Here is a 17,686-nt window from a genome sequence, read left to right on the forward strand (position 1 = left end):
TGATTTTTTTTTTTTTTTTTTTTTTTTTTTAAGAATAAAATGGTTTTTTTTTTTGGTTGGGGAAAAATCTCATCTAGAATTGAAGGGCCATATTATACACGAGAAATAAAAACAAAAGTGTCACATTTTCTTTGCATATCTCAAAAAGCTACACATGACCATTTTCGCATCAACAGTGGGTGGTAGTTTTGATTGTTTTGCTTTATTCATTTTTTCAAAGATAGTAGTTGTCAGGTGGGTCGCACCCATCCACTATTTTAATATCCACAACCAAAAGAGCATTGGGGACCCTGTAAAATATTGTTTGTATGTGCCACTAAAAAAATGGGTCAAGCTTTGGACACCCTGGTCAAACAATAAACAACCATTATAGAACAGTATTAGTCAATGACATATGACAATTATACATTGCTGCATGTACCTTTGAGAATTTCCCATTTGACTATAGTCAGTGAAGAGAAATAACATTTTAATTTGGATATGAGGCAGTTTTCCACCAAGCTAAACTTTTGAGTTCACATGGTTGAAACTGTAGGTAATTTCAGCCTATATATTTGTGTAAAATGCACACGTACTGTAATACAAAGGCATTTGTTTGACATTATACAACAATAAGGAAAAGCATACTGTAACTAAACTTTTTACATAGATAATAAATACTTTACTACAAATATAAAGATACACTACATAAAACTGGAATGTGATCAGGAATATATTGATGTTCACTTTTACAGAACTGAATAAGGCAGGCAGAAGCACAGCACTTAAGAGGAGCGCTACAAATCCAACTATATTTTCACTTAGTGTAAAGACGAGTTTCCTGCAATGTGGAATCCTTTTGTTGACATACAAAGAAAAGAAGACACACACACACACACACACAATGGGAGACATCCAGAAGTTGATGACAAGTGCATGGGGACAATCACAAGTACTGAAATGCCACCAACAAAGCTTTGAGGATGTGTCCTCCCGTCTATAAGGCATTTGAAGGACCATCGGCAGCCCTGATGCAGCCGGGAAAAAAAGTGAATGTGCAGCATTTAGTGTTACACAAAATTCTAGCACCTGTCCAAAATCCTTTGTGTGTAAAAATCAAATTTTGCTCAACAAATGTATCTTACTAGTAACTCCCAAAAGGCAGCGGCGTTTTCTCCATCAGTGTCACATGTGGTAAATCTACCTCCAAACAGTGCAATTTGTTGACTCAACTTGAGCTCAACAGTCAATTTGCCCACCTTAGCAACAGCACCTTTGTTGCTGCTACTTTGCAAAGACGATCTGTTGCTATAGCAACACACTCTAGTTGTTCTTGCCTCACTTAGGATCAGGACAAGGGTGGGTCAGCATCAAAGCAGCTGCATCACAGCGCCATTTTAAAATGTACCCATTATATGATTTATGGACGAGTCACACATTTGAATGGTTGACAAAGTGGTCATGGTCACACCTAAAATGAAGAGCCCCGCCCAGTGATGTAAAACCTCCTGAGAGTGATTTAAGGCCATCTGGTGAAAAAGAAACAGGGGAAGAAGAAAAAAAAAGAAAAAAAAAAAACCTCATGGGGGTTACCAGAAAATTATTCCAATCAACTATTATCACTTTCAACATAAAGCAAGGTATGTACAGGTGCCGTGTTTATACATGTTACTGAGTAAGACAGTTAGTAGACTGAAAAAATATGCAACAGGAGCATGTGGATGTTTTTACAGCTGTTGGCAGGTCAGGAATTTGTGAGTTGTAATATTACAGTACGAGGATTTAAAAAAAAAAAGAAAAAGAAAAAAAGACCACTGTCAACATTTATCAAAACAAAGAAATGAACATAAACACTAATAACATTAGGGCACATGCACACATTTACACACACATCATTGTGCTTAGTGCTCTGTGTGGGGTCGGGTGTGCACACATACACAATTTCATGTTCAAGTGAAGTTGTGAAATAGATCATTCCAAAGGATCAAGCAAAAAACAAAACAAAACAAAACAAAACAAAACATGGAGGCCTACGCTACTGGCATTCACTCACACACGCACACACACATCAATGCACACACGTGCACATCCCCCAGAAGCTGCAGAGTCCAGGCATGATGGCGATGATGCACTGTACAGAGGGGTTTCCATGACACCAGAGGAGTGACTGGACCAATCAGCGTGGAGAGAAGCCTGTTGCCAAGCTACAGCCAACCACCTGCGTCATATCCCAGATCTGGAGAGACAAACACCCCGTGACAAGTCACAAACACTCAGGTCACTCTTGAGATGTCACATGATACACTTCTACTTTTAAGCGTTACACAATCATGTCATTTTGTTAACAACTTTTTTGCTGTTATATGATCCTGCTTCAAAAAGTTGTTGCTTCTTTTGTGACGACTATCCTTTAGATATTAGTGACGGTTATGAGCCAATTTCCTGTTGAATTATGCATGTAATAACTAATTAAATGGTACTTTGACAGTATTATACACTAGGGCTGCACAGTATATTAAAAAATATCGATATCGCAATATTAGCCTATGCAATATCCATATTGCAAAGACATGCAATAAGTTTGATACGGAATTTGATGCTTTACTCTGAATTTGACCAGTCAGACTATTAGGTTTACCTGTTTGACATTTATTAAACATGACAAAAAAAAGGAGAGAAGACACTCAGTTTGAGGAGAGGAACTGACTGATACAATTCACTACTGCACTCTTTGAAACAAAAATCCCTTCCTCACCCTCACTTTTTATTTCCAGACAGTCTAATTTTCCCTCGTTGAAATGTATTTGAGACTAAAACTTTTATGGTGAAAAAATAAAGCACCATTCCGGATATAATTTTGTCCCAAGGGACCTTTGTTTACAGTACAGAACAGATGATCAAGTATACTGTATATTTAATGTACAGCTTCAGATGAACCATTTTCAACCTTGGCAATGCGGTCGCTTCCACAGGTGACCATCAGGCCTCTTGATGGGTCCATATCCATGTGGGCAATGTTGTGTTTCCCCTCATGGAACGTGGCCAATGGTGTTCGACTGAAACATGCAAACAAATGCACGGCTCATCGACTTTGTCCCAAAAAAACTGCAATGTTTAGTGAAAAATGTATACACATATCGACTTGACTCACTCTTCTTCTTTGATGGACTCAAAACAGGTGTCACACACCCGCACAGGAAACTCAAAACCCATAATTGGGAATGTGGAGCGTTTCGAACTACATCTACCACACACGGCTTTGCCGCATTTCCTGCAATGGTGCTGGAAAACAGAAAACACACAGTCACTTATAGGGCTAAAGACAGCAAAATGATACACAACCTAAAGTAATATGTGCCTCAAATGTACCTTGCTGGTGGAACAACACTCGTACCTGTCTGAGCCCCAGGGTTTTAGTGTCCCACATCTGCTTGACATTCCAAAAGAAAGGCTGCTCACACTTCTGGCAGGAGTCACTTTCCAACCACTGAGGTGCCTGAAGATAAAAGAGACGTTTTTATTTATTTATTTATTTAAATAAATCAAAACCAGATGGAGAGAAAATGTATCAGCTTCTTCGTGTAAAATCTGATGTGATAAGATACATGTCGAGAGTGCATATAAGCACATGGAGGTGACACACTATTGAGCCACATCAAATTCATACAGTGTGTAGAAGATCATTTTCTCCCACTCTGAAATGGGGTAATAATTTGGCTGTATGTTAATTGTATTTCTTAATTTTCAACAAATTACACAATTTAATCAATATATATTCTAATGTTAATTGCTGCAAAACGGAAACAGTTGCTAATTCATACATATATATATATATATATATATATATATATATATATATATTAGGGGTGTGAATTGCCTAGTACCTGACGATTCGATTCGTATCACGATTCATAGGTCACGATTCGATTCGATACCGATTAATCCCGATACGAATTTATAAGTCGATTGTTGCGATTTTTTTTCATTCAAATTTAGAAAATACTAATCAGTAAGCTTGTAGAGTGTAAGATTTATATGAAAATGTATTATTTATTTATCTGAAATTTCAGTCTTATAGAGGTTGTAATCTGTTTCATGTTTGAACAGCATTAAAATAAAATATTAAGGCTTAATGTTCCGTTCATATAGCATTCTTCCATGCTCAAGGTGTGAATCCTAAAATAAAAAAAATAAAAAAAAAAAATTAAAAATAAAAATCGATTCTGCCGATTATTGAATCGATTCGAGAATCGCGCGATGTAGTATCGCCGAATCGATTTTTTTTAACACCCCTAATATATATATATATATATATATATATATATATAAAGTTATTATAGATTCCATCAACATGGGCCTGGCTGATCTCTTATACTTTCCTGCCACCTGCTGGCCGTTTATTTGTAATAACTACCATTGTTTTAAGCCACCTCTTCATGTCAGAAGCGGCTTAAAAGCCTTCTGTCTGCCCTTGCATTTAAAAAAAAACAACAACAAAAAACAAAAAAAACATTAGAAATGTAGAAATACGCATTTGGGAGTGAAGGTCACAGTATTTACACGTTTTTGGTTTCATCCATCCATCCATCCATCCATCCATCCATTTTTTGAACCGCTTGCTCCTCACAAGGGTCACGGAGGGTGCTGGCCAGGTGAGATAGGTCTCACCTGGCTATGGGGAGCAGGCGAGGTACACCCTGAACTGGTTGCCAGTCAATTGCAGGGCACACAGAGACGAACAACCATCCACAAGCACAACTAGGGACAATTTGGAGTGCCCAATTAACCTGCCATGTATGTCTTTGGAATGTGGGAGGAGATCGGAGTACCCGGAGAAGACCCACGCAGGCATGGGGAGAACATGCAAACTCCACCCAGGAAGGCCGGAGCCTGGACTCGAACCCGAGTCCTCAGTACTGGGAGGCAGACGTGCTAACCAGTCATTCACCATGCCGCCCATTTTTGGTTTCAATGAATTAAAAACACAACACCAGATCAGTTATTCAACATCCAGTGATTTGGATTTCTTGGTCTCACCTCAACAAGGAATGCCCCTCAGTCATGCAATGCAACAAATTAGCCACAGACATTTTTTTTTGTCACAGATATAATATTGATGCAAACCTCTTCTCTGGCTGTGTCCATGTTCCACACGGCTATGCCTCCATCAGATGAACACGACACCAACTGCCTGGTCAACTGGAGGTAGCGCAGTGCCTGGACACGCTCACTAGGTCAGTTGAAGAATAGAGAACAGTGTTCCATCACATTTTAGTCATTATTCACAAACATTAGTGAGTTATTGTTCATTACTTGCAGAAATTTTGCTGTGCTAGAAAGTGCTCTAAAGTTCAAGTCAGACGACTTGTGGTATCATTTAGTGCAGTGGTTCTCAACCTTTTATCAGTGATGTACCCCTTGTGAAATATTTTTTTCAGTCAAGTGCCCCAAACCGGAGCAAAGCATTTCTGATTGAAGAATGAATAAATAAATTTAAAAAATTAAATAAATAAATAAATAAATAAAACAGAGCGCTGTACCATCATTGTCTGATTTATTCTTAAACTTTGGAACTTTATTTGTATTTATGTGGTCTGTTGAACTACATGGAAATAAAAAGACATAACCAAAAAAAAAAAAAAAGAATAAACAAATAATTTGATTATAAAGATTTGTCCACATACAGATTATCAGCATAAAGTGTCATCTTTGCTCTGTTCTAAAAAAACAAACAAACAAACTGCATTTTAGAGGTGATTCTAGGTGGCATATGACAACAATTTATTCTGGTATGGGAAAATGCTGAGTTTTTAGGACACTGAAATTCAATTGCCTTCTGATTAAAAAGTTCACTTGATTAACTCGTATAGTTTTAGAAATATTTACAAATACTTTTTAAATATATTTTAATATCTCATGGACCCCCTGGAGTGCCTTCATGTGCTCCCAGGGACACTCGTAACCCCATTTGAGAGCCACTGATTTAGTGCATACAGTATATTAGTTTTCTGCCTGATCTCTCCTACACATAATGTCACCATCATCTAATGTTTGTGTGCGTACATTACAGTATTCAAAAATTTAAAAAAACAATCACATTCAAACTAGAGGGAAGTGTAAGGAAATGGTGCTTGACTATGCTGAAATCTGGATGGTGATAGAGAAGTGGCGATCAAGACTAAATAGTCAGCTGTTAGTGACATTGTTGAGACCTGCATGTGACAAGAGAGTCTAGCAGAACACTACCAGTATGATAAACAGGCAGACACTTCTAGTGACACCTATTCATTTAAGACATCATTTTATTTTCAAAAACATTTCAATCACACAAGCACAAGACTGGTGGACTCACTGGTGTCCCTGCAACAGTAAGGTTCGTCCTTTGCGTCCCCCTATGTCCCACATGATGACACTGTGGTCAGAGGCACCTGAGAACAGCAGTCTCTGGACGGGGTCCCACCACAAGGATGCTACAGTGCCTGAAAAATCCACAGGGAAGACGTCACCTGTGACATGCAGCAGTATAAAGCAAGAATTGGCTTCTGGGCGCCACCTAGTGGACTTTTGTTGGCCTTCATAGCATTATTCCCAACCAGAACACGGTACGTATGTTAATACTGCCATCTGATGGAATAAAATACAACTACAACTCAAGTAGCAATAAGGAAACCAAAAATTTACAATGTAATGTACATAGGAATAGTGCACATGAACTACTAGTTAATTTCTAACATAAACAGTGTTAAATATATAATTCTTTACAATTTCTTATAAAAAATGAAATATCAGGGGGTGACAAGGGAATTCGACACTCCCGCAAGCATAAAGTTGTAATGGTATTATGAAAGAGAGGCAAGAATGGGTGTCATTAGGGCTGAGGCATGTGTAAAAATGATCAAACATTTTTTTCGCTCAAAAATATACGACTTCATTCACACAAGCATGGTCCTAATACGCCGTTGGAGTATAGTAAAAGGTGTAACTTCTTTTTTTAATTATTATTATTATTATTATTATTGTTATTATTATTATTATTATTATTATTATAAAATTGCACATATTACAGCATCCGCCTCATAACTGCAGATTGTAAATTTGCTAAAGCCTGTGCTATTAAAGCACAGTAGTAAATTAAACTTAATAGTGGGGATTAAAAAAAAAAAGTACACATTTTCTACTGTAGTTTTATAGCTGGATTAATCATTTAAGTCATTATTTTTTATATGGAAGTGGCTGTTGTACCCAGTATGATCAGAGTACCACACCCTGGACTTTTGATTAGTAGATAAAATAAGGAAGGAAGGAATGCATTTGTATTGGAGGCTTTTAAACTTCCATACTTAAATATTTGGCAACATGAATGTTTCATAAGCAAACTCTTAGCTTGTGTAATTAAATGTTTGAACAGTAAGAAATTCAGCTAGGGTAAAAATAAGCATGTTTAGTCATCGAGATTATCATCTGGTTCGATGACTCATCTTTATTTGCACTGTTTGTTCAAAATGGCCAAATAAGAACACAAGGAAGTATTTGAGTGATGTTATCAAGTCCAACTGCTTTTACACAATTACAAGTACACTCATTCAAAAGGCGGCAACAACTGCAAGACTACACAAATCCCTCATTTCAAGTGACGTGAGTGTTTCACAAAATAGCCACAAGGCTCATTTCAAAGGTTAACAGGTTGAAGTGCATGAAATTACATGGATGATGGATGGACTGTCACTATCAAATATTTTTAGATTTGATTATTCTAGCAATTATTCCATTAATTAATCAAAATATTTTCCCCTATTGCTGTTTATTAACCAATTATTGTTTACATTTGGTGCCGTTTAGTGAGAAAAAAATACAGCAAAACAACCATTAAATAATCTTACACTTGAGAGATTGATGTGGTACTCACCAACCAATTTTTTAACTGATTTAATTTGTAGTTTAGCCAATATTTTCTAAACAATTATTATTTTGATTAAACACAAAAGCTAATCTGCCGGCTTTCATGAAGTACTGTACTACAGTTTTAATATCCTGTAATTGTTTCTTTTAAATTATCCATACACCCATTTTCTGAACCGCTTGCTCCTCACAAGGGTCGCGGGGGGTGCTGGAGCCTATCCCAGCTGGCTTTGGGCAGTAGGCGGGGTACACCCTGAACTGGTTGCCAGCCAATTACAGTATGGTAAATTAAGGTACTTTATTATTTAATGGGATTTAAATGACCTCAAATGGCAGTTATAGATTAAAATGTGAAATGATAATCCGTTCCAGCCCCAAAACTATGTTACACTCGTGATTTATTTTCGTGCTGTGAAATGATTCGAAATTTGTAACTAATTAATCACACAATTTTGATTTAATCAAGATTAATCACATTTTTTCCCCTTCAGCTTCTACTTTTTTCTTCAAAAATTGTAATATTTACTTGAGTAAAATCTTGAAATTATATAAAATAACCAAATAGAAAGTATATTTAGAATCAAAGACTGTTCTCATAGCTCTCAGATGGTACCCCAAAGGCGTACAAATAATACGCTATTTGAATTTGGCTCTGCAACATGCGCACATTACTTTTAGAGTTCTCCAATAAGCATCAAGCAAGTAAATCAGAAAGTAAAAATACTCTTCCCGCCAGTGACTCCTCCAAGTTTGGCTGCACACCGAGTTAATTTATTTTAACGCTTAAATGAAATTTAAATAAATTATTTAATTTTGACAGCCATATTTTTCATCTTTACCTGTGTGAGGTTAAAAATAAATATATATACTATAATGCAAGTTTTTGCAACTCGCTACTTTGTGTCACCCTCGATTCAGGCACAGCCCTCATATACATATGCAGGTACGTATATACAGTACATACATACACATCTATACAGTATATTCATAAATAAATATACACACGCACACACACTTTGTATCTTAGCGGGGACATCTCATTGACATAATGCATCAAATACCTTCATGGCCCTTCAATGTAGTGATAATGGAGTATGTCTGTCTCTCCAGCTTCAGCAGTGTAATCTGCCCAGAGTAATCGCCAACAAAGGCATGCTGAGTCTCATGATCATATCTGAACAGGACTTTAAGGGTTCAAACCACTCAAATGAAACAGTTCTGTACCTAACAAACAACAAGGTGAATGAGGGATACTGTAAGCAGGAGGCCCATGAAGTGAAATAGTGCCTCCCTAGCATGCTCCCACTCTGGGTGCACATCCAGCTCACACTCTTGTCATGGCCGGTGCTCACTACCCACTCGCTCTCCAGCGTAAACACCATATCTGAGACGCGGTTCTGGTGGGCTGCAAAACACACACAAACACACATACACATGTGCCATGTCAAATCACACCTTTAAGATGAAAACATTGAAAGCGCACATGGTTGTCTAATTGTGCCCTGTAATTGGCAACCAGTTTAGGAAACACTACACTTTACCAACACAAACAAAGATGGGGACTGCACAGATTTTTCTTTTATGGTGCCGAGCCTGTTTGCCCTCCACAACTGCCCAGCCCGTCTATTATCTCCCAAAGTGCAATATACATACAGCTGGGTGATTATATGATCCACGTTTGTGATATTACGATAAGCAGTTGTGAGCTGTGAACATATTTACTCGATTAGATAGAGTGTAAATGTTGCGAACAGCAGCCAATCAGAGTCCAGTTTTTTTTTCTACTTTGGTTTGCATGTTGAAGAAGCAAACAATGACCAAATGCAACTAAACATGCAACTGATGGGCATTCATGTTATTGTTCATGTTTATGCGTTATCATCAATCCGGAGATTACTGGTTATGTTAAAGACAAAGGTGATATTCAAACACTTCCAATAAATATCAATGACATGAAAGATCAAATAACAATCAACAATACGGTGGACTGCAACATGATGAGGTTTGGGAGGAATTTTCATATTGGCTTGATGTTGTTTGTGCTGCTGGTGGTGGCTACATTGAGCACTTGTAAATCATAAAATAAAAACTTTAAGGTACCATATGTACGACACGTGTGTCCAAGGCAGAAATTTCATTTTTGAAATATCACGTAATGATTTTGGTGTATTCTACCCTGTCCTTTTAAACCATTTTTTTGCTGTGCAGATGGGCTCAAGTTGGGCCTCATATGAGCCCTAGCTAAAACCCTCTTGGGCAACTCAGTTATCTCCCACCTGGGTCCCACCCTAGCTAGGCTGATTATGGTGTTCCTGATTGTACCCATAAGGGATCCCTTCACACTCATGCCACACAGTTATTTTGTTACAAGCTCATTAACAAGGAGACCAATAATACGATCAATTACCTTTTTATTATTATTGAACGCCAATGAACAACAAATGGTCAGTGTTCAATCACTGTCAAACCGAATTATTCATTTTCCCGTTCAAATGAACCTGCTGCCTGAAGTGCTTGTTGAGGTGGCAAAAAGTTGCTAGTTGGCAGACGTCCTTTAATTGGCTTGAAGGGGGAGGGGTTTTCCCATATCTTTTTGAAATGCCGTGCAGCGCTTTCTTCTAGCTTTGAATATTAATCTTGTGCTATCACATAGGGATGTAACAATATCCCAACATCACGATACAATATCAGGATATGAAGGTCACGATACGATAATTATCACGATATTGTGGTGGTGGTGGGGGGGTTGGCGAATGGAATGCAAGAACACATTTATCGCTTCACAAGCAAATTAGGTTCCCCTTCATCTGACAATTAGCATCGATTTTAAACATAGAAGGCCAAAATATCCCTAATGAAAATTAAATTGCACTAATAAACTAGCCACTATAGGGTGCTAGAACTACATAAATGGAAATCAACCTGACTTTTTAACAGATGTGTTCCTTTTAAATATTGTGAACATGATGACGATGATATCGTGGCAGTTTTAATATCATGATATCACGATATTGCCCTAATACTGCGTTCTCACCAAAAGCGAGGGACGGCGATTCGGCGGCGCGTTTGCATTGTAGTCAATGGAGTTCGCGCGCAACGGAATGAAAGTGCGTGGGGCGGCGCGGAGGACGCGTTTCGCGCGTTGGGACGCGGTGCGCGGCAGCGAAAATCCGCACATTCGCACCGAAAATCCGCACATTCGCATATTCGAAATTAAAAAAATTGAACTTTTTTTGCGTTTCACCTCGCGGTAGCCAATCGGCTTCGAGTACGGGCCACGTCACACACAGCGTCCTCTCTATTGTCACCCCGAGCGCAGCAACACGGCCAGCCGTGACAGAATAATGATCAAGAAAGTGCTGGTAAGTCTGTTTACTTGCTTTTGAACTGTACCGAGTTGGCAGCAGTGCTTATTATTAACGCCAAAGCTATTTTTAGCTCAAATGTCGGCCGCCCGATTGCCACTAAAAAAAGCGAAAGTGCTATCACGTACCTCAAAAAAAAAAGAAGAAAATAGTGCCACGGCTGTTTAGTCCCAGGAAAGAAGTGAAAGTAGTTGGCGGTGCTCACTTTTTGTTGACTCGCTAAAGTGCTCCACTTCCTTGTTCACCAAGGGACACGCCTCCTCCGCTCCGGTGAGCACGAAAGCGCGAATAAGCAGCAACCGTTCCAAAAACACTCTATGCGGTGAAACGCTCGCGAATGAAGCGTTCCAGTTCGCCTTTTCGGATTTGGTGAAAACGTAGCATTATGGCTACATGCCTACTATCAAACTTGTATGAAATGGCCAAGTAATAGTCCAAATAATACATATCGTCACCCTCTTAAAATAAATCACCTAAGTCATGTTTTTTTTTCTTCCTAAATCATCTCCTTACGATGCAAATTATTATTATTAGGTTTTTTTGTGTTTCCTGAAAAAATATGATTATTTTAAGAAGGTGTCAATATGAAATGAAATGCAATTTTTTTTTTGGTGCATTTTTTTCCAAAAGAAAATCTTACTTAATTGTAAAGGAATATATGCCAGGTAGTAAGCTCTATCGCGCATGCCGTTATTGTGCAAAATTGGAATATTTTGCAGTGAAGCCCAGCCAGACCCCACTTATTGCCCATACTTAGTTTTGACCATCTACTGCCCACTTACTGCCCAAGTGGGGCTCAACAACAAAGCCCACTCTAAGCCCATGCCCAGCCAAAGCCCAACAAGACCAAGTGGTGTCCAGCAACTAAATAACTGACTAACTAACTATAATAATTGCACGCTCTTTTACCATAAAAAAATCTGAATATTTATATAAACCTGCTTTTTAATCCTAATATATATCACACATAATTACTTCTCCTCAAAACAAAATGGCACGTACACACAAAGAACACCTCTTGGCCAGCAATGACCTCACATTGTATTGTGTCATTATCGAAACCTCTCACCTGGGTATGTTTTTACATGGTTCATCTTGTTGAAATCTTCAGAGATGAGAAACTCCTTCGGGGCAAGCAAACAAAAAACACGTTTCAAATCAAATAACTAAACCACCCTCAAAGGCATTTGGAGGAGACCCATTTAAATGAGCCTCTTTTTATATTGAAAAGAAGTCGAGTCTTAACAATCAAAAGACTGCCGGTAAGCCGGACACCAAAGCGAGTTGCACTCACCACAACCGCTCCATTGTCCTGGCCGATGAAGATGCGTCTGCTGTCATGGTGATATGACATACACGAGCAGGGAGCTGAGACAGGAAATTGTTACCATTAGCACATGTGTAAAATGGATGAAAATCATGCTACATTTGTAGCTGCTGTGGTGCAGTCTTACTTACAGGAGACTGTATGGTAGATGCTTGGCCAGTACTGACCGCTGTCCCTCTTCAGCCAAATCCGGATGGTTCTTGAAATGAAACGCAGAATGCAATTATCAGAAAACTGAACAATTACGGTATGCTTCCTTCTGTTTTATGATCGATGCTTTAAAAACATCAACGTGGGAAATAGAGGATCGCTAATTTCTTTGAATCACACATCAGGAACAACTGAGAAAGATAAGTTTTAGTTTTTAATCAGGGAAAGTAAATGCATCAATTAGAACTGCCCATATTTTCAGCTGAAAACTCAGCCCTAGTTCCTTCCACAAAAGACAAATAAATGTGATACTGTATGTCGCAATGTATTTGTATGTGTGTTAACAAGAGGCTTGGAAAAGAAATGTGCGCACGGCACTGGTATCAAAGCATGGAGGCCTGATGCAACTAGTCAAAAACCGGTGTTGATTTATCTTTACAATCCCTGTCCTGTTGGAACCCCCACTGTTGCCAAGGTTTCAGTAGGCTGGATGTGGATTTCAGGTGAATTTGGAGGTAGTCTTCCTCTTCAGTATTCAACTCACTCTGTGCACTGCAGCAATAGTTGCTCATCCTAGAGTATGATGTTACCAACATCATGCTTGATGGCGGTACAATAATCTTCGGTTTAAAACCTTCACTTCCACTCCAGTAACCATATTTCTTGTCACTGTGGCCAAATAGAACAATCATTGTCTTGTCTAACCATAACATTTTTGTCCAGAAAGCATTTGGCTTGTATATGTGAGCAGCTGCAAATTTGATTTACCGTTACGAGTAGGGGCTTTTTTTTTTTCTTGGTTAGCACACACACTCAGCCCATGGCAATTTCAAACTGTCTTCATTGTGTGGCTTATATTCCAGCTGTTTACAGTTCATGGCAGGCTTGGGTCATGGACTGCTCCTAAGCATCCTAACTTTACATTCGGGTGTTAAAAAATCAAGCAATATATCGCGATACTACAGCACGCAATTCTCGAATCGATTCAATAGGCAGCCGAATCGATTTTTTTTAACATCCATTTTTGATGGAAAAATATTCAACAAAACGTCTAACTTTCATACCTTAAGCATGGAAGAATGTTATATTAATGGAACATTAAGCCTTAATATTTTATTTCAATGCTGTTCCAACATGAAAAAGGTTACAACCTGTTTGTTAAATACAGTGGCTCCGTTATAAAACTGAAGTTTCAGATCAATAAATAATACAACTTCATACAAATCCTACAGTGTACATGTACAAGTTTACTGAATGGTATTTTCTAAATTTGAGTAAAATTTTTTTTTAAAAATCGCAACAATCGACTTGTAAATTCATATCGGGATTAATCAGTATCGAATCGAATCGTGACCTATGAGTCGTTATACGGATTGAATCGTCAAGTACGAGGCAATTCACACCCCTACTTTACATACACTACTTTCATAGTGGCGGGCATAGTGGTGATAGAGCTACATAACTTGGACTTACTATTTGTATATATAAACTGTCAACATTTCTCCAACACTCAACATTTTAGGAGTATTGTAATGTCAAGCCAGCGAATGCTGTGAGAAAAATCCTTGATATTCTGGCAAATAAACTACCAGCTTCACTTACTAATAGATACATGTACGCATATAGTTTTTGCATGCATGTATGATTTTGATCCTGTGCCAATAAGAGAAAAATCCCAAAAATATTTTATGTATGTTGTAAAACAAACAAACAAACAAGAATTGTTCAACTATATCAGAGGTGCAACTATTAATCAACAACTAACCAATTATCATATTAATTGATAATTATTTTTGCTAATCAATGAATAATTTAGATAGCTTTTTATCTTATTTAAAAAAAAATTGTCGAAATGAATTTCAACTTCTCAACTGTTAATGATCAAATTTTTGATTGTTCTCCATGAAAGTGGACTGATTAGTTGTGTTGGTTCAAAATAACATTTGTGCTTATTTTCTGACATGACCAAATCAAACCAGTGACTGAATCATGATTAATCGTTTTACTTTCATTATTCAGTTTGTAATAATGTCCTGATATTAAATAACCACACAGAAACATTTTTTTTTTTTTAATTCGATTAATCTCTTAATCGACAAAGGAATTGACAGATTGATTATTAAAATAATTGTTGGTTGTAGCCCTAAAATAAATAATTATTTTCTAAATTAATGACATTATTTCCCATGACAGTCCTTGATGGGGTAGTACGAGTAGTTAATTTCCACTCAGTCACAGAATGAACGTTGAGTATGAAAGCTTGAGCCTCTCTACTCTCTACATGTGTCCTGTAATTGTGGTTGTATCTTAAAAATTGTGCAGGTAATTTATCAAAGGCTTCCTACAGGAAATTGGAATTTAATATGGGGTCCGTGCAAATAAACAATGAACATTTTGACTAACATTTTCATTTACATGACATGTGACAGATGCATACTAGATGGAGGTGCAGAGCAAGGTACGAGTGAAGGCAAGTTGACTTCATGCATTATGCAGTTTACTTACATGGGTAAAATGAACCTAAGACCTGTACAATATAACTTTAAACAATTCATCAATTTATCTTGTCACCTCTTGATAATTTTACGGACGCGGTGACAAACATTCAGAGGAAAATTGCTGCTTGTGCTCTGGAGGCGCTTGTCTTCAAAGAAAGACTATGTAGCTCACTTTGCACTTTTTGCACATTCCTTCTTTAAGCCTTATATCTGCTTTAACCACATTATACTTAGCAACCTGGATCAACATATAGGTACTACTTTCTATGTTGCACTAGATTGCATTACTAGTTCTATGCTCATCATCACATTTTCTTTTTGGAATCACTACCCCTTTGTGGCGGCAACACAATGTGCCCAAAATGCCATAGGAAAGCCACAACATGGATCTAATGCTTGAAATCATTTTTAATGAACACAGGCCTACTATGCTCTAAATAGCTGATTAGGGTTATACCGACAAAAACGTAAACATTGAAATGAATAACTCTTATCTCCATCTCCAAATTATGCTAAATAGCCATCATGTGATAGAAAATTCTTTAGAGCAAGAATATACACAATTTTTGTGTTATTTCTAGTCAAATATGTAGTCACAACGAAAATAAAAGGCAACTTTTTCTCCTGGAGGTCAGCACCTTCATCAGCTCCTGTTTCCCTGTAGAATGATCAAGTACGATGCAAAGTTGTACCACTTCCCATTTATGTGAAATGCTAATGCTTGCTCCTTGACTTGCAAACTAGTTTGGTAGTCATATTAAAATGTAGCCATTTCCCTGGATGCGATACACAGTTGTTGAATGTGTCGCAAGCTCCTAACCTCTTGCATTTTCTGTTTGACAATCTAACCATGTTTAACTGTTCCAAGTTCCAACTCAAATGTGATGTTCACGGGACACAGCCAGAGGCCGTGTTCCTTTGAGGATGGGCAACAAACAAGTGTGCCTTCACAACACACGCACGCAGAGTTGAGACCTCGATTTGAGGGATTATACGGCAACACAAGGAAAAGAAACTGTGGTTGTTTACTGCTCCAGTTAGCTGTTCGGTGTCCCATGTCCCAAAGACCTTCATTCAAAAAGCGACAATTACCGAACATAGGCTTACGAACACAATAGTGCCTAAAACGATTTTTGCAGGCGCATCATCTTCCACAAACTAATCTTTAATGTACCAATTTATTTAAACATTCCTTTAGCTAACTTATAAGACAGAAATTTCCAGCTGCAATTTGAGTGTAGTTGAAAAAGGTCTGTTTTAGTTTCCTGGCACTCATTTACTATTATTTAACAAACCTCTTGTAAAGGATACGATGCCCACAAAAGACAGCAACCCTGCAGGCTACTTCAATATAAAGCTAACAAGAGCGTTAGCTAGGTTGGAAAACTCACCTGTCTTCGCTGACAGTGATCACCCCATCTTCCTTCGGGATTAACACGGCAACGGTGACAGCGTCTGTGTGTCCCTCGATTTTGTTCAGAAGAACTGGCCTGGCGCTCTGAGGCCTCGAGTGGATCTCGGCAGCCATGGTTTAACTAGCCAGCAACAATGTTTTCCTGCTGCTAATTCTCTCCCTCGCCCAGTCCAGTCCAGGAGGATCAGCTGACACACCGAGCCGCTGCTTAGATTACCGTAATGACTTCAATGCATGCGAACAGCAACCCATGCAGAGTGGTACACTACCGCTACCGTACTCACGACAAGTCATTTTAAAGCACGTTCCACTGTCAATGCTTCACTACTTTTTGTACGACTTGGTGTTTTATTACAAGGAACTGAACAGCAACATGAATGACCTACTGAATATTTTGTGTTCAGTGAGAAATAATTTCATATTTCGATCCTTTCTTTAAATTCCATAACTCTTCGTCTCGGTTTCAAGCTGATGTCAAAATGCATGACAAAAAAAAATAAAAAAAAATACTAACGATTACAATTGGGCCAGGAATATTTTGAGTCAATCCATGGTTTTCAGCCTGGGGAAACTATAACAGGGGAACTTGTACCAGGTTAAATTGGAATGAATGTGGTGTACACATTTCAGTATTATATGTTCAATTCGGCTATTTGTTCCCATTTTGTGAGGCATTCTCTTTAAAGTTCAGTATTTTCACTCAGAAAGGGCCAGCAAACCAAATGGTCCAAAATTGTTACATTTCAGCATTTTACTTGTTCACAAACAAATGGCCACATTTTGACAAGGCTACAATAGAAAACCTGGGACGGTGATTAAAACATTGCAACGTTGTTTGTTTTCTAATTGTTAGGCTAATGTCATAATAAGAATAATAAGAATTTGCTGCATGAGTTCGTATTTGTGGCCATACCAGGCATCAAGTATGGCATCAAATGTTACCAGGGTGAAAAACTACAAATAATTACTACTATTATTATTATAAAATAAAATATGATCCATAATTTGGAACTTGCTTTAAGAATGCATTAGAAAATGTCAAATAATGATTAAT

At 37.9% G+C, this 17,686-nt stretch overlaps 1 protein-coding gene across 1 annotated transcript; it reads right to left on the reverse strand.

The window, feature by feature from the left end:
• Positions 1-180: 180 nt before the first annotated feature.
• Positions 181-16,879, reverse strand: wdfy1 (WD repeat and FYVE domain containing 1). The gene is made up of 12 exons (XM_077541771.1): positions 16,610-16,879; positions 12,702-12,769; positions 12,538-12,611; positions 12,313-12,367; positions 9,133-9,283; positions 8,940-9,052; positions 6,332-6,458; positions 5,104-5,209; positions 3,374-3,475; positions 3,131-3,261; positions 2,927-3,035; positions 181-2,215 (listed from the first exon to the last, which is right to left on the reverse strand). Exons 1-12 carry the CDS (start codon positions 16,744-16,746, stop codon positions 2,156-2,158), a joined length of 1,233 nt encoding a protein of 410 aa, XP_077397897.1. The 5' UTR covers positions 16,747-16,879; the 3' UTR covers positions 181-2,155.
• Positions 16,880-17,686: the final 807 nt, after the last annotated feature.

Source organism: Festucalex cinctus, chromosome 13, assembly GCF_051991245.1.
Source record: "Festucalex cinctus isolate MCC-2025b chromosome 13, RoL_Fcin_1.0, whole genome shotgun sequence".
Lineage (NCBI taxonomy): Eukaryota > Metazoa > Chordata > Actinopteri > Syngnathiformes > Syngnathidae > Festucalex > Festucalex cinctus.